We start from the raw sequence: 26,791 nt of genomic DNA, 5'->3' as shown, positions 1-26,791 counted from the left end.
TGTGTTCTGTGTTTTGCTAGAGAGAAACTGTATGGATATTAGCCCAGATTCCTAACCTCTAGTTTTGCCAAGACTTTCAAAAAAAATTTGTCACCAGCCTTAGATTCTCCACAATTATTTTGTCGCATTAGACTTGAAAGATATGCTAAGAGAATTGAGCGTGCCAGAGAAAATGGTCTCTAATGGTCTCTAATGTATCCACAGTTTTGTACTCAAAGCATTCTTTCTCTCTTTAGATTGTCACAGATGGTTGTGGCCATAGTGCTCGCCAGTTTGTAGTCCTAAAAACTGGAAATGAAACCTCATTCACAGATAGGGGTCTACCTGTGCCTGAGCACCTGCCCTTTGCCCTCCCACTCACAAGTGCCCTTTTGGTGGTATATTTATACTTTTTTGTATACAGTTTTTGCCATTGTTGTTCTAAACCCACTGTCCGCAAGTTGTCGTCAAGTTCCCCACACCCCACCCCCACCCCATCCATGGTTGGTTGCGCCTGTTTCCCAGTCAGCCCTGTATGGAGATTGCACCCGTCCAGTATCCAAACATGCATGGCTTGAGATGTGTATATATATCTCTCTCTCTCTCTCTCTCTCGCCCCCCCCCCCCCCTCGCCCTCTCTCTCTCGCCCTCCCTCTCTCTCTCGGCCTCTCTCTGTCTCTGTGCATGCCAATACATCAGCTTAATGGAGATACAAGTCAAATGCATATATGTCAGCATGAATACATAATCAAACACATATTCTCAGCTGGATAATGCTGTGGGATAGTGCCCTCTAGTTCAGGATGTGATCAATAATCCAGTCATTGCACAGTCTATTAAAGTAGGTGTATATAGAAATCAGCCACAGGGCTGTCTGCCTCACAGACATTCTGAGTACGTACCGTATGTTATTGAGAAATAGGTTCTGGGGGATCCTTGCCAATTGGATGAGGAGACAAAGAAAGGAGACCAGGAAAAGAGACTAGGAAAGAAAGTCAGCTCCCATTGCTGGGACACATCACGAGACATGAACCCTGATGTCAAACGTACTCTTAGATGGCTGTTCTCTCTCCATACAAGCTGTGAGGGTCGCATGAAAGCTCAGCTGAAATGAACAGGATCAGATATGCCCCCGGTTGCCAGATTGAAGGTTGCCAGATTGACGGTTGGCAGATTGACGGTTGCCAGATTGAGATTGACAAAAAATGCCCTGGCTCATCTATCCAGACTAGGGGGTATTTCTCCTGAGCTTCCTCCTCAGAAGTGTGCATTCACACACTTGATACAGCATAGCCTACATATCTTCATTTTCATTTCATGAGGGAGTTGGGGAATGCTTCTGGTATTGTGCATTTGTTGCTTAAGACGGGGTATGTTATAAGATGTGTGTTTGATGCCATTTTTTGTTATTCTGTAAATGTCTTGTTGGCACAGATACAACTTAATAGGTCATTTAGTTATTGTGTAAATGTCTGGTTAGCACAGATACAACTTAATAGTTGTATAGTAATAATAACAGATACAACAACTCCCACATGGAGTTCCAGGTCTCAGGCAGCCTCTGGAACTGCCGTTCTGCTGCCAACAAGGCAGAGTTCATCTCAGCCCATGCTACCCTCCAGTCCCTCGACTTCTTGGCGCTGACGGAAACATGGATTACCACTGAAAACACTGCTACTCCTACTGCTCTCTCCTCGTCTGACCATGTGTTCTCGCATACCCCGAGAGCATCTGGTCAGCGGGGTGGTGGCACAGGAATCCTCATCTCTCCCAAGTGGACATTCTCCCAAGTGGACATTCTTAATTAGATAGGACGAGTTTAATTAAAATGTAATCATTAAGTTGATTTTCTAATTAAAATGGAGTTAGCTGATGGTCTCTCTCATTAGCTCGACAGAGTGCAGTCATGCGATGGCTGCTTTTATTAAACTTTGGATCTGTGTGTGTGTGTTGTGTGTCTAAAGTCTCTGACGTGACGGAGCTTTGATGTCACTCATGCGTGACTCTCTCTGTCCCTCCGCTGCATGAAAGATGAAACGACTGCATGGTGTTTTTGGAGCGAGTATTGCTGACACAGCTTGGAGAGATGGAGATAAAGAGAGAGAGAGGGAAGGAAAGAGGGGGGCGAGAGAGAGCGAGAGACAGAGAGAAAAAGAAAGAGAAACCTCTGTGAGTGAAGAGGTGAGACTGTTCGTACTCAAAGAGAATCTCCTGTCTGTCTGTCTGTCTGGCACAGGTTGATGATGAGGCACTTTCCTAGGTCCAGTGTAGCTAGCAGCTGCTGTTTACTTCTCTAGATGATTGTCAGTGATGAACCTGAGGAATGCTCAGTGAATGCTTTATCAAGAGATGGAGACTGCAATCAAGATTATGATCAGTTGCCCCCAGTCACTTATTTCTTATACTGCACAGTAGCCGACATGTCTTCTCTTGTTTTGTATTACAGCACATTGAATCCAGTGAGTGAGTTGGTGCTTGAAATCTAGTCAGGGCCGGCTCCAGGCATAAGGGACATAAGCGGTCGCTTAGAGCAGGATTTCACAAACAGCAATTTTTCTCTTGTTATGTCAGTCAATGACAGTCATTCAATTAGTCAGCTATGTAAACTTGTAGTAATCATGGCCCAATACCGACCTGTCACGCAGGGCACGTGCCCAGGGGCCCTGACCTCCAGGGGGCCCACATTGATTTTGTTAGTCACTCTCACTCTGATATCATATTGACATGGCATAAGTCATGACAAAATGTATAGAATTGCAGGAAATTACCTTTAAAACTGGAAAAACAATATCTCCACCCCATGACAAAATTGGTAGAATTGCAGGAAATTAGCTGTAAAATTGCAAAAATATATATCTCCGCCCCATGCCAAAATGTGCAGAATTGCACTAAAATGTTTTGCCTGCAAGGTGGCCCTGACTCTAGTACTTCTGTTTGTGTCTGACTCTGAGCCACAACATTAGGTTTTTACACAGCCTCCCTCTGTGATGCCTGTCTCTGCTCAAGGATCTGTCCTCTCTCTCCTCTCCTCTCCCTCAGCACAGCCTGCATTCCTCCAGTCCTTTTGCTACTACAATAAACAGTGATAATTCCTGAGTGCTCTGTGTGGCTTTGACATACAGTAGGAGTATCCACACAGCTATAGCATTATCTCCAGTCCACACAGCACCCCCCAGCCTTTTACAGAGTGGGTCAGCCCACCAACCCCAGCTCACCGCTGTGCAGCGTGACATGGTACAACCCGCTGGTACTGTTCTTAGAGCATGGTGCCAGAGTGAACAGTCTCCTCTCCTCTTTGTCAGGGTTGCAGGGAGGCACTGGGAAGGAGGGATTAAAAGAGGAGAGTCTCCGCTGATTCTGCTTGTTTAAAGGCATTCCTCTGCTCTCTCTGTCTCTCTCTCTGTCTGCTCTCTCTCTCTCTCTCCCTCTCTCCCTCTCTGTCTGTCTCTCTCTCTCTCTCTCCTCCCCCTGGTATGACCCTGTTCAAGAGTGAATATCACAGCCTAAGACGTGAGTATAGGGCAGTCTGCCTCTCTCTCTCTCTCTCTCTCTCTCTCTCTCTCTCTCTCTCTCTCTCTCTCTCTCTCTCTCTCTCTCTCTCTCTCTGCTTCTCTCTCTCTCTCGCTGTGTGTGTGTAGTTGTGTGTGCATGTCTGTGGTAGTAAGAAAGCACATTGATGATGCATCAGCGCATATCAAATTGGTATTGTATACTGTATGTTTATTGTGCCTGAACTTTAGGTGAGAAGTCTTATCCTTTGATGAGCACTACTATAACATATTCCATGCGCAGATACCTGACAACATCTGTTCAAGGATGCTTGACTATCTGTGCAATAGAAGGGGTGCCTCGTAGTACACAGATTGAAGCACCTGAAGCATGTCTAGGATGTAGTTTGTGTGTGTGTGGGTGAGAGGTTGGTGAGCTGAGGTGATTGAAGAGGCTATGTAGATAAGTATCAGCCAAGAAGGCAGGAATCGATCAGATTCTGCAGCTTGGGCCAAAGCAAATGAAGCCTCTGTTACTCACACACTGAGAAGGACAGATGTTGTGTGTGTGTGCGTGACCCCTTGTGTAGTGGATGTAAACTCGCCCGCAGCATGTTAGAAGTTGTGCAGAAGGTTGCTGATTTGATCCCAGCTCAGGGCAAAACAGAAGGCCCTCTGTTACAATGGTGCCGTGACCCCGATCCACAGTTGGGCTCTGTCCGGTTGCTGGGGTTCAGAGGAGTAGAAGGAGGTTAAAGGAGGGATAATGTAATTTTGTGTGTTGTTGTGCAGAAGGTTGCTAGTTCGACCTCCACTTGGGGCAGAACAGAATGCGCTCTGTTACACTTGCAAAATACATTTGATTATCCAAATGATTTCCAATGGTTCCACAGATTTCCACATTATCATATTGCTTATTGCTTATCTTTCCATGACAGACTGACCAGGTGAATCCAAGTGAAAGTTATGATCTCTTATTGATGTCGCTTGTTCAATCCAGTGTAGATGAAGGATTAGGCCAATACGGCATGTTTCTGTCCAAATGGCATGCAGGCCAGAATGTCTCCATATAATTAATAACCACAATGCATAATATACAGTTGAAGTTGGAAGTTTACATACACTTAGTTTGAAGTCATTAAAACTAGTTTTTCAACCACTCCACAAATTTCTTGTTAACAAACTATAGTTTTGGCAAGTCGTTTAGGACATCTACTTTGTGCATGACACAAGTAATTTTTCCAACAATTGTTTACAGAGATTATTTCACTTATAATTCACTGTATCACAATTCCAGTGGGTCAGAAGTTTACATACACTAAGTTGACTGGGCCTTTAAACAGCTTGGAAAATTCCAGAAAATGATGTCATGGCTTTAGAAGCTTCTGATAGGCTAATTGACATCATTTGAGTCAATTGGAGGTGTACCTGTGGATGTATTTCAAGGCCTACCTTCAAACCCAGTGCCTCTTTGCTTGACATCATGGGAAAATCAAAAGAAATCAGCCAAGACCTCAGAAAAAAAATTGTAGACCTCCACAAGTCTGGTTCATCCTTGGGAGCAATTTCCAAACGGCTGAAGGTACCACGTTCATCTGTACAAACAATAGTACGCAAGTATAAACATCATGGGACCATGCAGCCATCATACCGCTCAGGAAGGAGACGCATTCTGTCCCCTAGAGATGAACGTACTTTGGTGCGAAAAGTGCAAATCAATCCCAGAACAACAGCAAAGGACCTTGTGAAGATGCTGGAGGAAACAGGTACAAAAGTATCTATATCCACAGTAAAACAAGTCCTATATTGACATAACCTGAAAGGCTGCTCAGCAAGGAAGAAGCCACTGCTCCAAAACCGCCATTAAAAAGCCAGACTACGGTTTGCAACTACACATGGGGACAAAGATCGTACTTTTTGGAGGAATGTCCTCTGGTCTGATTAAACAAAAATAGAACTGTTTGGCCATAATGACCGTCATTATGTTTGGAGGAAAAAGGGGGTGCCTTGCAAGCCGAAGAATACCATCCCAACCGTAAAGAACGGGGGTGGCAGCATCATGCTGTGGGGGTGCTTTACTGCAGGAGGGACTGATGCACTTCACAAAATAGATGGCATCATGAGGAAGGAAAATTATGTGGATATATTGAAGCAACATCTCAAGACATCAGTCAGGAAGTTAAAGCTTGGTCGCAAATGGGTCTTCCAAATGGACAATGACCCCAAGCATACTTCCAAGGTTGTGGCAAAATGGCTTAAGGACAACAAAGTCAAGGTATTGGAGTGGCCATCATAAACCCCTGACCTCAATCCTATAGAACATTTGTGGGCAGAACTGAAAAAGTGTGTGCGAGCAAGGAGGCCAACAAACTTGACTCAGTTTCACCAGCTCTGTCAGGAGGAATGGGCCAAAATTCACCCAACTTATTGTGGGAAGCTTGTGGAAGGCTACCTGAAACGTTTGACCCAAGTTAAACAATTTAAAGGCAATGCTACCAAATACTAATTGAGTGTATGTAAACTTCTGACCCACTGGGAATGTGATGAAAGACATAAAAGCTGAAATAAATAATTATCTCTATTATTATTCTGACATTTCACATTCTTAAAATAAAGTGGTGATCCTAACTGACCTAAGACAGGGAAATCTTACTAGGATTAAATGTCAGGAATTGTGAAAAACTGAGTTTAAATGTATTTGGCTAAGGTGTATGTAAACATCCGATTTCAACTGTTTATTATCTCACCTCTCTCTCTCTCTCTCTCTCTCTCTCTCTCTCTCTCTCTCTCTCTCTCTCTCTCTCTCTTCCTCCTCCTCATCCTCCTCCTCCTGTGCTGTATGTGTTGCCCAACAATACAAGGGAATAATAAATAAATAACCCTAATCATTCAGTAAATTACGCATTACCAAGCTGTGAGCGTTCCCGTGACCTGACAGCGATATCGATCTCCGGGGTTGGGCGATTAAAAGCGCAATGGCAGCAGCTAACAGATGGCAGGCGATGGTGCTCATAAACCCTGCACTAAAACAGTAATGCACCACAAACAGAAGAGTGCCTTTCTGTCATAAACAATGCTGCCGTGGGGTGTCACGTCTGTAAGGGTGGGCTTTGTGCTGTGCCAGAGTCTGATGTATAGTACGACTGCTGTTCAACATTGGGATGTGTGCTGCTGCCTGCCATTTGGACAGAGATATGCAGTATTGGCCCCCATGCGACTTCTTTGGCATCAAACATGAAGATGGTGATAATGACAATAGATTGTGTTTGTACAGTGCTTTTCTCTGGGTCTCAAAGTGTATAGGTCTATATTGTGTAGGGTAACTCACCTGTTAGTCAGAGATGGGTTCTCTTGTTTGAGTCTCAAGTAAGTCTAATTAAGTCATAAGGTCCAAGTGTCAAGTCAAGTCCTAAGTAGAAAGGGTTGAGACTTGAGTTAAGTCCAAGTCGTGTATTGTCAGTGTCAAACTATCAAATTCTAGCTATAAACATTTATACTGCAATGTGTGTGTTTGATTGAACTGGATGGACAGGTAGGGCAACAGGGAGGAAGTAGAGAGAGGGCAGACTACCTGTCAGTCAGGCCCCTGGGTGAAGGTGAGGGAGTATGGAGCGCTACAGTGTCAGTAGTAAAAGAAATAAAAGTAAGTAGGGTGTCCACCCACTCTGCAATGTAAACATATGTTTCCCATGCCAATACAGTGAGGGAAAAAAGTATTTGATCCCCTGCTGATTTTGTACGTTTGCCCACTGACAAAGAAATGATCAGTCTATAATTTTAATGGTAGGTTTATTTGAAGTGAGAGACAGAATAAAAATAAAGAAAATCCAGAAAAACGCATGTCAAAAATGTTAGAAATTGACTTGCATTTTAATGAGGGAAATAAGTATTTGACCCCCTCTCAATCAGAAAGATTTCTGGCTCGCAGGTGTCTTTTATACAGGTAACGAGCTGAGATTAGGAGGTTCGAGTTGCCAAACGTCACCCTCGAAACCTTAATGACTTGGAGAAGATCTGCAAAGAGGAGTGGGACAAAATCCCTCCTGAGATGTGTGCAAACCTGGTGGCCAACTACAAGAAACATCTGGGTTTTGCAACCAAGTACTAAGTCATGTTTTGCAGAGGGGTCAAATACTTACAGTGGGGAAAAAAAGTATTTAGTCAGCCACCAATTGTGCAAGTTCTCCCACTTAAAAAAATGAGAGAGGCCTGTAATTTTCATCATAGGTACACGTCAACTATGACAGACAAAATGAGAAAAAAAAATCCAGAAAATCACATTGTAGGATTTTAATGAATTTATTTGCAAATTATGGTGGAAAATAAGTATTTGGTCAATAACAAAAGTTTCTCAATACTTTGTTATATACCCTTTGTTGGCAATGACACAGGTCAAACGTTTTCTGTAAGTCTTCACAAGGTTGAATTCACAGACAGGTACATGTTGGAAGGAATGAAGCAACACAACTGTGAGAGGCTATTAATTTGACTCTGGCAGACGGAGGGCAATTAGGCTCACAGTCCTCTCGTTAATGTGTCCTTCTGGGAGTGTGTGTGTGTGTGCGTGCATCTGGCAGCCTACTCTGCTCACCTGTCCAACTCTATTCCAGTTTCCCCATGGGTTTGCTTTATGAGGTCACACCTGTCCTAACACCTGACATTACTAAACCTCTAAATGAATGTGACTTTATAGCCATCGTTGTATTGAGTTTCAGATAGGACCATGACTGGGGAACTGAGGACAAGCCGCCCAAAGGCAGGAACCAAGAGAGCCAGCAGTGAGGCCTACAGGTGAGTTCAGATTCAGCCTCATTAAGGGCATGAACCACACAACTACCACACTCCCTTATAGCCTTTACTGCTATAGGGTCATTCCATGAAATTAGTGCCTTTTGATATTTTAAATATAAATTGTTCACCAATATTGAATTGTAAAAGGCTGTTATATTAAATGATGTGCCCTCTAATATAGACCACATGGAGAATTCAATCAATCTGATTATGAATGTTTATGAAGTCTTTATTTTTTATATATATATATACAGTGGGGAAAAAAAGTATTTAGTCAGCCACCAATTGTGCAAGTTCTCCCACTTAAAAAGATGAGAGAGGCCTGTAATTTTCATCATAGGTACACGTCAACTATGACAGACAAAATGTGGAAAAAAATCCAGAAAATCACATTGTAGGATTTTTAATGAATTTATTTGCAAATTATGGTGGAAAACAATTATTTGGTCAATAACAAAAGTTCCTCAATACTTTGTTATATACCCTTTGTATGCAATGACACAGGTCAAACGTTTTCTGTAAGTCTTCACAAGGTTTTCACACACTGTTGCTGGTATTTTGGCCCATTCTTCCATGCAGATCTCCTCTAGAGCAGTGATGTTTTGGGGCTGTCGCTGGGCAACACAGACTTTCAACTCCCTCCAAAGATTTTCTATGGGGTTGAGATCTGGAGACTGGCTAGGCCACTCCAGGACCTTGAAATGCTTCTTACGAAGCCACTCCTTCGTTGCCCGGGCGGTGTGTTTGGGATCATTGTCATGCTGAAAGACCCAGCCACGTTTCATCTTCAATGCCCTTGCTGATGGAAGGAGGTTTTCACTCAAAATCTCACGATACATGGCCCCATTCATTCTTTCCTTTACACGGATCAGTCGTCCTGGTCCCTTTGCAGAAAAACACCCCCAAAGCATGATGTTTCCACCCCCATGCTTCACAGTAGGTATGGTGTTCTTTGGATGCAACTCAGCATTCTTTGTCCTCCAAACACGACGAGTTAAGTTTTTACCAAAAAGTTATATTTTGGTTTCATCTGACCATATGACATTCTCCCAATCCTCTTCTGGATCATCCAAATGCACTCTAGCAAACTTCAGACGGGCCTGGACATGTACTGGCTTAAGCAGGGGGACACGTCTGGCACTGCAGGATTTGAGTCCCTGGCGGCGTAGTGTGTTACTGATGGTAGGCTTTGTTACTTTGGTCCCAGCTCTCTGCAGGTCATTCACTAGGTCCCCCCGTGTGGTTCTGGGATTTTTGCTCACCGTTCTTGTGATCATTTTGACCCCACGGGGTGAGATCTTGCGTGGAGCCCCAGATCAAGGGAGATTATCAGTGGTCTTGTATGTCTTCCATTTCCTAATAATTGCTCCCACAGTTGATTTCTTCAAACCAAGCTGCTTACCTATTGCAGATTCAGTCTTCCCAGCCCGGTGCAGGTCTACAATTTTGTTTCTGGTGTCCTTTGACAGCTCTTTGGTCTTGGCCATAGTGGAGTTTGGAGTGTGACTGTTTGAGGTTGTGGACAGGTGTCTTTTATACTGATAACAAGTTCAAACAGGTGCCATTAATACAGGTAACGAGTGGAGGACAGAGGAGCCTCTTAAAGAAGAAGTTACAGGTCTGTGAGAGCCAGAAATCTTGCTTGTTTGTAGGTGACCAAATACTTATTTTCCACCATAATTTGCAAATAAATTCATTAAAAATCCTACAATGTGATTTTCTGGATTTGTTTTCCTCAATTTGTCTGTGTACCTATGATGAAAATTACAGGCCTCTCTCATCTTTTTAAGTGGGAGAACATGCACAATTGGTGGCTGACTAAATACTTTTTTCCCCAACTGTATATATATATATATATATATATATATATATATATATATATATATATATATATATATATATATACAGTGGGGAGAACAAGTATTTGATACACTGCCGATTTTGCAGGTTTTCCTACTTACAAAGCATGTAGAGGTCTGTAATTTGTATCATAGGTACACTTCAACTGTGAGAGACGGAATCTAAAACAAAAATCTAGAAAATCACATTGTATGATTTTTAAGTAAATAATTTGCATTTTATTGCATGACATAAATATTTGATACATCAGAAAAGCAAAACTTAATATTTGGTACAGAAACCTTTGTTTGCAATTTCAGAGATCATACGTTTCCTGTAGGTCTTGACCAGGTTTGCACACACTGCAGCAGGGATTTTGGCCCACTCCTCCATACAGACATTCTCCAGATCCTTCAGGTTTCGGGGCTGTCGCTGGGCAATACAGACTTTCAGCTCCCTTCAAAGATTTTCTATTGGGTTCAGGTCTGGAGACTGGCTAGGCAACTCCAGGACCTTGAGATGCTTCTTACAGAGCCACTCCTTAGTTGCCCTGGCTGTGTGTTTCGGGTCGTTGTCATGCTGGAAGACCCAGCCACGACCCATCTTCAATGCTCTTACTGAGGGAAGGAGGTTGTTGGCCAAGATCTCGCGATACATGGCCCCATCCATCCTCCCCTCAATACGGTGCAGTCGTCCTGTCCCCTTTGCAGAAAAGCATCCCCAAAGGATGATGTTTCCACCTCCATGCTTCACGGTTGGGATGGTGTTCTTGGGATTGTACTCATCCTTCTTCTTCCTCCAAACACGGCGAGTGGAGTTTAGACCAAAAAAGCTCTATTTTTGTCTCATCAGACCACATGACCTTCTCCCATTCCTCCTCTGGATCATCCAGATGGTCATTGGCAAACTTCAGATGGGCCTGGACATGCGCTGGCTTGAGCAGGGGGACCTTGCGTGCGCTGCAGGATTTTAATCCATGACGGCGTAGTGTGTTACTAGTTTTCTTTGAGACTGTGGTCACAGCTCTCTTCAGGTCATTGACCAGGTCCTGCCGTGTAGTTCTGGGCTGATCCCTCACCTTCCTCATGATCATTGATGCCCCACGAGGTGAGATCTTGCATGGAGCCCCAGACAGAGGGTGATTGACCGTCATCTTGAACTTCTTCCATTTTCTAATAATTGCGCCAACAGTTGATGCCTTCTCACCAAGCTGCTTGCCTATTGTCCTGTAGCCCATCCCAGCCTTGTGCAGGTCTACAATTTTATCCCTGATGTCCTTACACAGCTCTCTGTTCTTGGCCATTGTGGAGAGGTTGGAGTCTGTTTGATTGAGTGTGTGGACAGGTGTCTTATATACAGGTAACAAGTTCAAACAGGTGCAGTTAATACAGGTAATGAGTGGAGAACAGGAGGGCTTCTTAAAGAAAAACTAACAGGTCTGTGAGAGCCAGAATTCTTACTGGTTGGTAGGTGATCAAATACTTATGTCATTCAATAAAATGCAAATTATTTACTTAAAAATCATACAATGAGATTTTCTGGATTTTTGTTTTAGATTCCGTCTCTCACAGTTGAAGTGTACCTATGATAAAAATTACAGACCTCTACATGCTTTGTAAGTAGGAAAACCTGCAAAATTGGCAGTGTATCAAATACTTGTTCTCCCCACTGTGTATATATATATATATATATATATATATATATATAAAATATATACACTCCCAGTCAAAAGTTTGGACACACCTACTCATTCAAGGGTTTTTCTTTATTTGTAAAAAATGTTACATTGTAGAATAATAGTGAAGACATCAAAACTATGAAATAACACATATGGAATCATGTAGAAAACCCAAAAAGTGTTAAACAAATCAAAATATATTTTACATTTGAGATTCTTCAAATAGCCACCCTTTGCCTTGATGACAGCTTTGAACACTCTTGGCATTCTCTCAACCAGCTTCATGAGGTAGTCACCTGGAATGAATTTCAATTAACAGGTGTGCCTTCTTAAAAGTTAATTTGTGGAATGTATTTCCTTCTTAATGTGTTTGAGCCAATAAGTTGTGTTGTGACAAGGTGGAGAAACGACAGTCCATCATTACTTTAACACATGAAGGTCAGTCTATCCGGAACATTTCAAATACTTTTAAAGTTTCTTCAAGTGCAGTTGCAAAAACTATCAAGCGCTATGTTGAAACTGGCTCTCATGAGGACCGCCGCAGGAAAGGAAGACCCAGAATTACCTCTGCTGCAGAGGATACTGTAAGTTCATTAGAGTTACCAGCCTCAGAAATTTCAGCCCAAATAAATGCTTCACAGAGTTCAAGTAACAGACACATCTCAACATCAACTGTTCAGAGGGACTGTGTGAAACAGGCCTTCATGGTCGAATTGCTGCAAAGAAACCACTACTAAAGGACACCAATAATAAGAAGAGACCTGCTTGGGCCAAGAAACACGAGCAATGGACATTAGACCAGAGGAAATTTGTCCTTTGGTCTGGAGTCCAAAGTTGAGATTTTTGGTTCCAACCGCCGTGTCTTTGTGGGACACGGTGTGGGTGAACGGATGATCTCCGCATGTGTAGTTCCCACCGTAAAGCATGGAGGAGGAGGTGTTATGGTGTGGGGGTGCTTTGCTGGTGACACTGTCTGTGATTTATTTAGAATTCAAGGCACACTTAACCAGCATGGCTACCACAACATTCTGCAGCGATACGCCATCCCATCTAGTTTGGGCTTAGTGGGACTATCATTTGTTTTTCAACAGGACAATGACCCAACACACCTCAAGGCTGTGTAATGGCTATTCTACCAAGAAGGAGAGTGATGGAGTGCTGCATCAGATGACCTGGCCTCCACAATCTCCTGACCTCAACCCAATTGAGATGGTTTGGGATGAGTCGGACGGCAGAGTGAAGAAAAAGCAGCCAACAAGTGCTCAGCATATGTGGGAACTCCTTCAAGACTGTTGGAAAAGCATTCAAGGTGAAGCTGATTGAGAGAATGCCAAGAGTGTGCAAAGCTGTCAGGGTGGCTATTTGAAGAATCTCAAATATAAAATATATTTTGATATGTTTAACACTTTTTTGGTTATTACATGATTCCATATCTGTTATTACATAGTTTTGATATCTTCACTATTATTATACAATGTAAAAAATAGTAAAAATTAAGATAAATCCTTGAATGAGTAGGTGTGTCCAAACCTTTGACTGGTACTGTTTTTTACATTGTAGAATAATAGTGAAGACATCAAAACTATGAAATAACACATATGGAATCATGTAGTAACCAAAATATATAGATCAATTCCTTTATTCTTTTCCCCTAACCCTACCATCCCTCCCCTAATTGGAGTAAACTAATGGACATCAACTCTTAGGCTTCTACTTCCAGCTTATACATACAATATAAATTTTACGGACAGAGTATATTTTCCAATAGTTGTCTTTTGTTTGTTTTTAGTCCCATCCTTCAGCTCCACTCAAATTCCTCCAATCTATCTCACAACATCATCCAGTTTTGATTTCTATTTGCCATATAATTTTCAACTGTGCTGTGATGTTTCACAAATGTTCTGAACCTTTCTATTCTCATAGATGTTATATATTGTAAATTAAAGATTAACATTTTTGCTAAGAGTATTATTATATTATTGATCGATTGACCATAACTTTTTTAAATCACCCAGCAGTGCTATTTCAGAGTTAGCTCCAGGTAAATGTTGCAATTCTTCAGCCATTCCTGAACCTGCGACCAAAAACTAGCTACATATGGACAGTACCAAAACATTTTATTTATTTATTTTACCTTTATTTAACTAGCCAAGTCAGTTAAGAACAAATTCTTATTTACAATGACGGCCTACACCGGCCAAAGCCGGACGACGCTGGGCCAATTGTGCGACGCCCTATGGGACTCCCAATCACGGCCGGTTGTGATACAGCCTGGAATCGAACCAGGGGGTCTGTAGTGACGCCTCAAGCAATGAGATGCAGTGCCTTAGACCGCTGCGCCACTTGGGAGCCCTATGATCTAATGAGTCTGTCTCTTCGAGCTGGGTTGGTTGTATCGCCCATATATATAACATTCTATTGGTTGTAAGAATTTTGTATAATAATTGAAATTGAAAAACTCTAAGTTTTGAATCAAGCGTTGTTTTGTGTATCAGTTCATAAACCACGTGCCATGGAATCAGTACATTGAAAATCTCTTCCCAACTATTTTGCAGTCTATATGGCACAGCTGTACATGTTTTGGTCCTTAAATGAAACTGGTATCCTTTCTTATTTATCACAATTTTCTTCAGCCAATTTTGGTATTTAATGCAGGGCTGACAGACAAGTTCCTTACTTTCTCCCCCTTCCACTTGCCTCTTCCATTTTTGCGGTAATGCTGCAATTAGTTGGTTGTAATTGAGTAGAGCAGACATTTCCATATATTTTGAATAAAGTCTTGCTAGTGCCAAAATTCAGCATTTTGACATGCCCCTCTGTGCACCCTCTGTGACTTCAAGATTTTAACCCACTTAACCCCAAGATGTTCACCATCATTGTTAAACCCTAGTTATTTTGTTTCTTTGAGAAAGTCATTTCTGAAGATTATTATTTATTTCATGTGAATAGTGATTCACATACGCTATATATACAGAAGTATGTGGACACCCCTTCAAATTAGTGGATTCGGCTATTTCAGCCACACCCGTTGCTGACAGGTGTATAAAATCGAGCACACAGCCATGCAATCTCCATAGACAAACATTGGCAATAGAATGGCCTTATTGAAGCGCTCAATGACTTTCAATGTGGCACCGTCATAGGGTGCCACGTTTCCAACAAGTCAGTTCGTCAAATTTCTGCCCTGCTAGAGCTGCCCCGGTCAACTGTAAGTGCTGTTATTGTGAAGTGGAAACACCTCGGGGCAATAACGGCTCAGCCGCGAAGTGGTAGGCCACAGAAGCTCACAGAACGGGACTGCCGAGTGCTGAAGTGCGTAGCACATAAAAATCGTATGTCCTTGGTTGCAACACTCACTACCGAGTTCCAGACTGCCTTTGGAAGCAATGTCAGCACAATAACTATTAGTCGGGAGCTTCATGAAATGGGTTTCCATGGCCGAGCGGTCGCACACAAGCCTAAGATCACCATGTGCAATGCCAAGCTGCGGCTGAAGTGGTGTAAACCTCGCCGCCATTGGACTCTGGAGCAGTGGAAACGCATTCTCTCTGGCAGTCCGACGGACTTATCTGGGTTTGGTGGATGCCAGGAGAACGCTACCTGCCAGAATGCATAGTGCCAACTGTAAAGTTTGGTGGAGGAGGAATAATGGTCTGGGTCTGTTTTTCATGGTTCGGGCTAGACCCCTTAGTTCCAGTGAAGGGAAATCTTTAACGCTACAGCAAACAATTACATTCTAGATGATTCTGTACTTCCAACTTTGTGGCAACAGTTTGGGGAAGGCCCTTTCCTGTTTTAGCATGACAATGCCCCCGAGCACAAAGCGAGGTCCATACAGAAATAGTGTGTCGAAATCGGTGTGGAAGAACTTGACTGGCCTGCACAGAGCCCTGACCTCAACCCTATCAAACACCTTTGGGATGAATTGGAACGTTGACTGCGAGCCAGGCCTAATCGCCCAACATCAGTGCCTGACCTCACTAATGATCTTGTGGCTGAATGTAAGCAAGTCCCCGCAGCAATGTTCCAACATCTAGTGGAAAGCCTTCCCAGAAGAGTGGAGGCTGTTATAGCAGCAAAGGGGGGACCAACTCCATATTAATGCCCATGATTTTGGAATGAGATGTTCGACAAGCAGGTGTCCACATACTTTTGGTCATGTGGTGTATGTCTGTTCCTTGTTTAATATGGTGAAACTATTCCTTTTAAAATATTTTTTTCAAAAGGAACATTGAACATCTATCTAATAATCAAATCATAGTGTAAAAGCAGGTGAGCTCGTTCTAGTCTTTTTGGCCATTTGCTGGTGTTTTGCCAACAGCGTCATGTCAGTGATGTTCTACCTGTTACATGCTGACCACACTGCCCACGTTGCATGCCCGAGCGATAAAAAATAAATGTACACATACATGTTATTCAATCATTGCACCCACACTGCTCGCGCGCGTCAACAAGCGTCTTCGTAGCCAGGCGCTAAAATAGAACTTGATTCTATTTTTGACTCTTGACACGCTGCAAGTCCCACCTCTCCCTTCTCCTCATTGGTTTTTAGGAGCATATACCCACATGGGTGATTGAAAGATGAACTGAGGTCCACACTCCAGTCCAGTTGGTGCTGGTAATGCACCTTAAAGTTGGTTGCCAACCACCATATAAAGTTCACAGAAAAAGAAGAAGACTGAAGGAGGAGAGATTACTAGAAACTAACTAGGTTTCCCCCTTTTTTTGGGTACTTTTTACCACCTTTTCTCCCCAATTGGTAGTTACAGTCTTGTCCCATCGCTGCAACTCCCGTACGGACTCGGGAGAGGCGAAGGTCGAGAACCATCTGCTAGCTGGTAGCTCCTTGACTTCATAAATCTTAGTAAAATAACTAGTGGTGTCTAGTGGAGGCCATATGCAACCAAAATATACATTATTTCTCATTATTTCAAATCACAAGATTGAGCTTGGATGCTGCCATCGGACGTGATGAAATGCGAGCGTAACATGGGCAGTATAGCAGCTTTCATTGATTTCAAAGGAAGCAGTCCCTCAACTGCTGATGTCTGACGGCAACGCCGTACGCCCGAAGGCTATAGTGTAGCAGTGCCGTAACACGTCAACCCTGTTACCCATAGATAAACAGACTAGAAATGTTAACAATTAAACATTTTTTGTGAAGCTTTCAATTGCCTCACCCTGTTGCACACAACATGCTTCTATTCCCCCTGTCAGAAGGTGATTTATGGCTGATTTAAGATAATAATAATAATAATAATAATAATAATAATAATAATAATAATAATAATAAGATGAAATCGTCAACCCTGTTACGGTCAACCTTGTTATGGTCAACCTTGTTACTTTACTTGGCACTTAATAGGCACTGATGGGAAAACTTGTTTTTTATGAAGTTGAACATGTGCTCTTTATGGCAGAATGTTAAAATTAGGTGAATTCCTTTATTATTATTATTATTTTATTTTATTATTTTACACTCAAAAGGCACCAAATTGGTGGAACGACCCTATAACTCATAGTGAAAGAACCATCTCCCAATTATGTCTAGACAATGGATAAGTAGTTTCAATCATGGCTGTTCTTATTTGAGGAAATGAGAGCCTCTGTCATTTCTCAATAGCAGTAGCAATAGCAGTAGCAGATGGTTGTTAAAGCAGTAGTTACCACAGTGGTGTTGTAGTATTCACTATTACTTCACTACACGTTTGGCCTTGCTGAATGTGACACCATAATCTGTCTGGAAACTCTGGGAGCAGGAGCAGCTGCTGCAGAGGAATGCCTTTGTCAGAATGATTCAGTACATCCCAGCCCACCGCTGGTTTATACTAGGTTCTAATGACATGTATTTTAAGTGACAATCCTAAAGTTTTATTCTGAACACAGCTAGCCAACTGCTACTGTTGCTGCTACTGTTGCTGCTAATGTTTCTACTACTGTTGCTTCCACTGTTGCTGCTACTGTTGCTGCTACTGTTGCTTCTACTGTTGATGCTACTGTTGCTGCTGCCGTTGCTGCTACTGTTTCTGCTACTGCTGATGCTACTGCTGTTTCTACTACTGTTGATGCTACTGCTGTTGCTGCTATTGATGCTGCTACTGTTGATGCTACTGTTGCTGCTGCTGTTTCTTCTGCTGTTGCTACTACTGTTGCTGCTACTGTTGCTACTACTGTTGCTGCTACTGTTGCTACTGCTGTTGCTGCTACTTTTGCTGTTACTGTTGCTGCTACTGTTGCTACTGCTGTTGCTACTACTGTTGATGCTACATTTTATACTGCTGTTGCTGCTACTGTTGCTGCTACTGTTGCTACTGCTGTTGCTACTACTGTTGATGCTACTGTTGCTACTGCTGTTGCTGCTACTGTTGATGCTACTGCTGCTGCTGCATTGGCTGCTACTGTTGCTACTGTTGTTGCTTCTACTGATGCTACTGCTGTTGCTACTACTGTTGATGCTACTGTTGCTGCTACTGTTGCTACTGCTGTTGCTGCTACTGTTGATGCTACTGTTGCTGCTAATGTTTCTACTACTGTTGCTACTGCTGTTGCTGCTGCTGTTGCTACTGCTGTTGCTACTACTGTTGCTGCTACTGTTGCTGCTACTGTTGCTACTGCTGTTGCTGCTACTGTTGCTGCTACTGTTGCTGCTACTGTACTACTGCTGTTGCTGCTACTGATGCTACTACTGTTTCTACTACTGTTGATGCTACTGTTGCTACTGCTGTTGCTGCTACTGTTGCTGCTACTGTTGATGCTACTGTTTCTACTGCTGTTGCTGCTACTGTTGCTGCTACTGTTGCTACTGCTGTTGCTACTACTGTTGATGCTACATTTTATACTGCTGTTGCTGCTACTGTTGCTGCTACTGTTGCTACTGTTGTTGCTTCTACTGTTGCTACTGCTGTTGCTACTACTGTTGATGCTACTGTTGCTACTGCTGTTGCTGCTACTGTTGTTACTGTTGCTGCTGCTACTGTTGCTACTGCTGTTGCTTCTACTGTTGCTACTGCTGTTGCTACTACTGTTGATGCTACTGTTGCTACTGCTGTTGCTGCTACTGTTGCTGCTACTGGTGCTACTGCTGTTGCTGCTACTGATGCTGCTACTGTTGCTGCTACTGTTTCTACTGCTGTTGCTACTACTGTTGCTTCTGCTGTTGCTACTGCTGTTGCTGCTACTGTTGCTGCTACTGTTGCTGCTACTGTTCTACTGCTGTTGCTGCTACTGATGCTACTACGGTTTCTACTACTGTTGATGCTACTGTTGCTACTGCTGTTGCTACTGTTGCTGCTGCTGTTGCTGCTACTGATGCTACTACTGTTTCTACTACTGTTGATGCTACTGTTGCTACTGCTGTTGCTGCTACTGTTGCTACTGTTTCTACTGCTGTTGCTGCTACTGTTGATGCTACTGTTGCTAGTGCTGTTGCTGCTACTGTTGCTACTGTTGCTGCTGCTGCTACTGTTGCTACTGCTGTTGCTTCTGCTGTTGCTTCTGCTGTTGCTACTGCTGTTGCTGCTACTGTTGCTGCTACTGTTGCTGCTACTGTTTCTACTACTGTTGATGCTACTGTTGCTACTGCTGTTGCTGCTACTGTTGCTACTGTTGCTGCTACTGTTTCTACTACTGTTGATGCTACTGTTGCTACTGCTGTTGCTACTGTTGCTACTGCTGTTGCTTCTGCTGTTGCTTCTGCTGTTGCTACTGCTGTTGCTGCTACTGTTGCTGCTACTGTTGCTTCTGCTGTTGCTACTGCTGTTGCTGCTACTGATGCTACTACTGTTTCTACTACTGTTGATGCTACTGTTGCTACTGCTGTTGCTGCTACTGTTGCTACTGTTGCTGCTGCTGTTGCTGCTACTGTTTCTACTGCTGTTGCTGCTACTGTTGCTGCTACTGTTGCTACTGCTGTTGCTACTACTGTTGATGCTACATTTTATACTGCTGTTGCTGCTACTGTTGCTACTGCTGTTGCTGTTACTGTTGCTGCTACTGTTGCTACTGCTGTTGCTACTACTGTTGATGCTACATTTTATACTGCTGTTGCTGCTACTGTTGCTGCTACTGTTGCTACTGCTGTTGCTGCTACTGTTGCTACTGCTGCTGCTGCTACTGTTGCTACTGTTGCTGCTACTGTTGCTACTGCTGTTGCTATTACTGTTGATGCTACTGTTGCTACTGCTGTTTCTGCTACTGTTGCTACTGCTGCTGCTGCTACTGTTGCTACTGTTGCTGCTACTGTTGCTACTGTTGTTGCTTCTACTGTTGCTACTGCTGTTGCTACTACTGTTGCTACTGCTGTTGCTGCTACTGTTGTTACTGTTGCTGCTTCTACTGTTGCTACTGCTGTTGCTACTGCTGTTGATGCTACTGTTTCTGCTACTGTTGCTGCTACTGGTTCTACTGCTGTTGCTGCTACTGTTGATGCTACTGTTGCTACTGCTGTTGCTACTACTGTTGATGCTACTGTTGCTACTGCTGTTGCTGCTACTGTTGCTGCTACTGGTGCTACTGCTGTTGCTGCTACTGATGCTGCTACTGTTGCTGCTACTGTTTCTACTGCTGTTGCTACTAATTTTGATGCTACTGTTTCTACTGCTGTTGCTGCTACTGTTGATGCTACTGTTGCTACTGCTGTTGCTGCTACTGTTGCTACTGTTGCTGCTGCTGCTACTGTTGCTACTGCTGTTGCTGCTACTGTTGATGCTACTGTTGCTTCTACTGTTGCTGCTACTGGTGCTACTGCTGTTGCTGCTACTGATGCTGCTACTGTTGCTGCTACTGTTTCTACTGCTGTTGCTACTACTGTTGATGCTACTGTTGCTACTGCTGTTGCTGCTACTGTTGCTACTGTTGCTGCTGCTGTTGCTGCTACTGTTGCTACTGTTGCTGCTGCTGCTGCTACTGTTGCTGCTTCTACTGTTGCTACTGCTGTTGCTACTACTGTTGCTACTGCTGTTGCTGCTACTGTTGTTACTGTTGCTGCTTCTACTGTTGCTACTGCTGTTGCTACTACTGTTGCTACTGCTGTTGCTGCTACTGTTGTTACTGTTGCTGCTTCTACTGTTGCTACTGCTGTTGCTACTACTGTTGATGCTACTGTTTCTGCTACTGTTGCTGCTACTGGTTCTACTGCTGTTGCTGCTACTGATGCTGCTACTGTTGCTGCTACTGTTTCTACTGCTGTTGCTACTAATTTTGATGCTACTGTTTCTACTGCTGTTGCTGCTACTGTTGATGCTACAGTTGCTACTGCTGTTGCTGCTACTGTTGATGCTACTGTTGCTGCTACTGTTGCTACTGCTGTTGCTGCTACTTTTGCTGTTACTGTTGCTGCTACTGTTGCTACTGCTGTTGCTACTACTGTTGATGCTACATTTTATACTGCTGTTGCTGCTACTGTTGCTGCTACTGTTGCTACTGCTGTTGCTACTACTGTTGATGCTACTGTTGCTACTGCTGTTGCTGCTACTGTTGCTACTGCTGCTGCTGCATTGGCTGCTACTGTTGCTACTGTTGTTGCTTCTACTGATGCTACTGCTGTTGCTACTACTGTTGATGCTACTGTTGCTGCTACTGTTGCTACTGCTGTTGCTGCTACTGTTGATGCTACTGTTGCTGCTAATGTTTCTACTACTGTTGCTACTGCTGTTGCTGCTGCTGTTGCTACTGCTGTTGCTACTACTGTTGCTGCTACTGTTGCTGCTACTGTACTACTGCTGTTGCTGCTACTGATGCTACTACTGTTTCTACTACTGTTGATGCTACTGTTGCTACTGCTGTTGCTGCTACTGTTGCTGCTACTGTTGATGCTACTGTTTCTACTGCTGTTGCTGCTACTGTTGCTGCTACTGTTGCTACTGCTGTTGCTACTACTGTTGATGCTACATTTTATACTGCTGTTGCTGCTACTGTTGCTGCTACTGTTGCTACTGTTGTTGCTTCTACTGTTGCTACTGCTGTTGCTACTACTGTTGATGCTACTGTTGCTACTGCTGTTGCTGCTACTGTTGTTACTGTTGCTGCTGCTACTGTTGCTACTGCTGTTGCTTCTACTGTTGCTACTGCTGTTGCTACTACTGTTGATGCTACTGTTGCTACTGCTGTTGCTGCTACTGTTGCTGCTACTGGTGCTACTGCTGTTGCTGCTACTGATGCTGCTACTGTTGCTGCTACTGTTTCTACTGCTGTTGCTACTACTGTTGCTTCTGCTGTTGCTACTGCTGTTGCTGCTACTGTTGCTGCTACTGTTGCTGCTACTGTTCTACTGCTGTTGCTGCTACTGATGCTACTACTGTTTCTACTACTGTTGATGCTACTGTTGCTACTGCTGTTGCTGCTACTGTTGCTACTGTTTCTACTGCTGTTGCTGCTACTGTTGATGCTACTGTTGCTACTGCTGTTGCTGCTACTGTTGCTGCTACTGTTGCTGCTACTGTTTCTACTACTGTTGATGCTACTGTTGCTACTGCTGTTGCTGCTACTGTTGCTACTGTTGCTACTACTGTTTCTACTACTGTTGATGCTACTGTTGCTACTGCTGTTGCTACTGTTGCTACTGCTGTTGCTTCTGCTGTTGCTTCTGCTGTTGCTACTGCTGTTGCTGCTACTGTTGCTTCTACTGTTGCTTCTGCTGTTGCTACTGCTGTTGCTGCTACTGATGCTACTACTGTTTCTACTACTGTTGATGCTACTGTTGCTACTGCTGTTGCTGCTACTGTTGCTACTGTTGCTGCTGCTGTTGCTGCTACTGTTTCTACTGCTGTTGCTGCTACTGTTGCTGCTACTGTTGCTACTGCTGTTGCTACTACTGTTGATGCTACATTTTATACTGCTGTTGCTGCTACTGTTGCTACTGCTGTTGCTGTTACTGTTGCTGCTACTGTTGCTACTGCTGTTGCTACTACTGTTGATGCTACATTTTATACTGCTGTTGCTGCTACTGTTGCTGCTACTGTTGCTACTGCTGTTTCTGCTACTGTTGCTACTGCTGCTGCTGCTACTGTTGCTACTGTTGCTGCTACTGTTGCTACTGTTGTTGCTTCTACTGTTGCTACTGCTGTTGCTACTACTGTTGCTACTGCTGTTGCTGCTACTGTTGTTACTGTTGCTGCTTCTACTGTTGCTACTGCTGTTGCTACTGCTGTTGATGCTACTGTTTCTGCTACTGTTGCTGCTACTGGTTCTACTGCTGTTGCTGCTACTGATGCTGCTACTGTTGCTGCTACTGTTTCTACTGCTGTTGCTACTACTGTTGATGCTACTGTTGCTACTGCTGTTGCTGCTACTGTTGCTGCTACTGGTGCTACTGCTGTTGCTGCTACTGATGCTGCTACTGTTGCTGCTACTGTTTCTACTGCTGTTGCTACTAATTTTGATGCTACTGTTTCTACTGCTGTTGCTGCTACTGTTGATGCTACTGTTGCTACTGCTGTTGCTGCTACTGTTGCTACTGTTGCTGCTGCTGCTACTGTTGCTACTGCTGTTGCTTCTGCTGTTGATGCTACTGTTGCTGCTACTGTTGCTACTGCTGTTGCTACTGTTGCTGCTACTGTTGATGCTACTGTTGCTTCTACTGTTGCTGCTACTGGTGCTACTGCTGTTGCTGCTACTGATGCTGCTACTGTTGCTGCTACTGTTTCTACTGCTGTTGCTACTACTGTTGATGCTACTGTTGCTACTGCTGTTGCTGCTACTGTTGCTACTGTTGCTGCTGCTGTTGCTGCTACTGTTGCTACTGTTGCTGCTGCTGTTGCTGCTACTGTTGCTGCTGTTGCTGCTACTGTTGCTACTGTTGTTGCTTCTACTGTTGCTACTGCTGTTGCTACTACTGTTGCTACTGCTGTTGCTGCTACTGTTGTTACTGTTGCTGCTTCTACTGTTGCTACTGCTGTTGCTACTACTGTTGATGCTACTGTTTCTGCTACTGTTGCTGCTACTGGTTCTACTGCTGTTGCTGCTACTGATGCTGCTACTGTTGCTGCTACTGTTTCTACTGCTGTTGCTACTAATTTTGATGCTACTGTTTCTACTGCTGTTGCTGCTACTGTTGATGCTACTGTTGCTACTGCTGTTGCTGCTACTGTTGCTACTGTTGCTGCTACTGTTGCTACTGCTGTTGCTGCTACTGTTGCTACTGTTGCTGCTGCTGCTACTGTTGCTACTGCTGTTGCTTCTGCTGTTGATGCTACTGTTGCTGCTACTGTTGCTACTGCTGTTGCTGCTACTGTTGCTACTGTTGCTGCTACTGTTGATGCTACTGTTGATGCTACTGTTGCTGCTACTGGTGCTACTGCTGTTGCTGCTACTGTTGCTACTGTTGCTGCTGCTGCTACTGTTGCTACTGCTGTTGCTACTGCTGTTGCTACTACTGTTGATGCTACTGCTTCTACTGCTGTTGCTTCTACTGTTGCTGCTACTGGTGCTACTGCTGTTGCTGCTACTGATGCTGCTACTGTTGCTGCTACTGTTTCTACTGCTGTTGCTACTACTGTTGATGCTACTGTTGCTGCTACTGTTGCTGCTGCTGTTGCTTCTACTGTTGCTACTGTTGCTGCTACTGTTGCTACTGCTGTTGCTGCTACTGTTGCTGCTACTAATGCTACTACTGTTGATGCTACTGTTGCTGCTACTGTTGCTACTGCTGTTGCTTCTACTGTTGCTACTGTTGCTGCTACTGTTCCTACTGCTGTTGCTGCTACTGTTGCTACTGTTGCTACTGCTGTTGCTACTGCTGTTGCTGCTACTGTTGCTACTGCTGTTGCTTCTACTGTTGCTACTGTTGCTGCTACTGTTGCTACTGCTGTTGCTGCTACTGTTGCTGCTACTAATGCTACTACTGTTTCTACTACTGTTGATGCTACTGTTCCTACTGCTGTTGCTGCTACTGTTGCTACTGTTGCTACTGCTGTTGCTACTACTGTTGATGCTACATTTTATACTGCTGTTGCTGCTACTGTTGCTGTTACTGTTGCTACTGCTGTTGCTGCTACTGTTGCTACTGCTGTTGCTTCTACTGTTGCTACTACTGTTGATGCTACTGTTGCTACTGCTGTTGCTGCTACTGTTGCTGCTACTGGTGCTACTGCTGTTGCTGCTACTGTTGTTACTGTTGCTGCTGCTGCTACTGTTGCTACTGCTGTTGCTTCTACTGTTGCTACTACTGTTGATGCTACTGTTGCTACTGCTGTTGCTGCTACTGTTGCTGCTACTGGTGCTACTGCTGTTGCTGCTACTGATGCTGCTACTGTTGCTGCTACTGTTTCTACTGCTGTTGCTACTACTGTTGATGCTACTGTTGCTACTGCTGTTGCTGCTACTGTTGCTACTGTTGCTGCTGCTGTTGCTGCTACTGTTGCTGCTACTGGTGCTACTGCTGTTGCTGCTACTGATGCTGCTGCTGTTGCTGCTACTGTTTCTACTACTGTTGCTGCTGCTGTTGCTACTGCAGTTGCTACTGCTGTTGCTACTACTGTTACTACTACTGTTACTACTGCTGTTGCTACTGCTGTTGCTGCTACTGTTGCTACTGCTGTTGCTGCTACTGCTGTTGCTGCTACTATTGCTACTGCTGTTGCTGCTACTGTTGATGCTACTGTTGCTACTGCTACTGTTGCTATTGCAGTTGCTGCTACTGTTGCTGCCACTGTTGCTACTGCTGTTACGGTATGTGACCTATGCAGACCTAATTTCAGCCCCACGATAGCAGCCTCTACTCTTACGATTAAAATCACACCATCACATCCTCTCTGGATGTTTTGTTGGCCTGTAAGGCTGGTTTAAAACAACCATGCTACTGTGTACCTTTCTTTGGTGCAATGTCTCCACGTTTACATTTTTGGTTCTTGTAATGGGGCATAGTTCGTTTTCATTAGATGGGAGGAGAGACAACAGGCAGAGAAGAGAAGCCTGAGGGAGGCATGGACGCTCATACAGCTGCTGGGCGATGCAGTACAGTACTCCCTCCATTTCTCCATTCCATTCCTCTCCTCCTCTTCCTCCCCTCCCCCTCCCTTCCTCCCTCCACCTTCTCCCTCTCCCCTCCTCCCTCCTCCTCCTCCCTCTCCCCTCCTCCCTCCTCCTCCTACCTACCTGCACCTCTACTGCACACTGCAACACACATTAAAGTCCTTGTAGCAGGTAATAGACCCTATCAGATATTTATGTAGTTGGTGCTGTATATTAACAATTATAAACTGTGTGGTTCGAGCTCTGAATGCTGATTGGCTGAAAACCGTGCTATATCAGACCGTATACCACGGGTATGACAAAACATTTATTTATACTGTTCTAATTGAATTTGTAACCAGTTTATAATAGCAATAAGGCACCTCTGGGGTTTGTGGTATATGGCCAGTATACCACGGCTAAGGCCTGTATCCAGGCACTCCACGTTGCGTCGTGCATAAGAACAGCCCACACCCCCCTGTGCCTTATTGCTTAACTATACATGGGTCCTAACTTGAAAAATGATTTGTTAGTTTACAATTGTACAATTTATGCTACCTGCATATAAAAACCACGAAAACTGCTGGAAAGGCCCAAACGCAAGATTGTAATTTTGATGACTCACACGGTGAGCCTACTGTAGCCTACTGTACATGGTAAGCTGGTGCGCACCAAGTTGAACTTCAAGTTTTAGTATGGAAAACAGCTGTGAGGATGTTTCTACAATATTCACAACATATTGACACAATTACAATTACAATTACAATCTCTATAGAATAAAAATCTAATTTTGTCAATTACAATGAGTGAAAATGTGTATTTGAGTGAACATTATCAAGCCAGCAGCAGATGAAACAGAAAGTGAATTATCTCCTCCCACTATCCTTGCGGTTATCATTGTCTAGCTGGCTAGCTTTAGGATATTTATGATCCCATACCAGTGACAAACTTGGCTATGTTATCGACATATGGCAGTACACAAACAAAATCTAGCTCACTTATTTCGCCAGCTAGAAAGAAACACCCATAAATTAATTCAGAAACGGAGGAACAGTATAGCTAGCTATAG

General features: G+C 43.7%; 1 protein-coding gene across 1 annotated transcript in view; it reads right to left on the bottom strand.

The window, feature by feature from the left end:
- Positions 1–3,171: 3,171 nt before the first annotated feature.
- Positions 3,172–26,791, bottom strand: part of LOC311148767 (voltage-dependent calcium channel subunit alpha-2/delta-4-like) — a gene marked incomplete at both ends in the record, with an annotated part of 96,880 nt that continues 73,260 nt past the window's right edge. The window contains one exon of the mRNA XM_084185732.1: positions 3,172–3,296. Within this exon, the coding sequence (XP_084041858.1) occupies positions 3,172–3,296 (125 nt within the window). The remainder of the gene's footprint in view (positions 3,297–26,791) is intronic.

Source organism: Coregonus lavaretus (genome assembly GCF_964263955.1).
Source record: "Coregonus lavaretus genome assembly, chromosome: 21".
In the NCBI taxonomy this organism is placed as follows: Eukaryota; Metazoa; Chordata; class Actinopteri; order Salmoniformes; family Salmonidae; genus Coregonus; species Coregonus lavaretus.
This window is presented reverse-complemented; position numbering and strand designations above follow the sequence as displayed.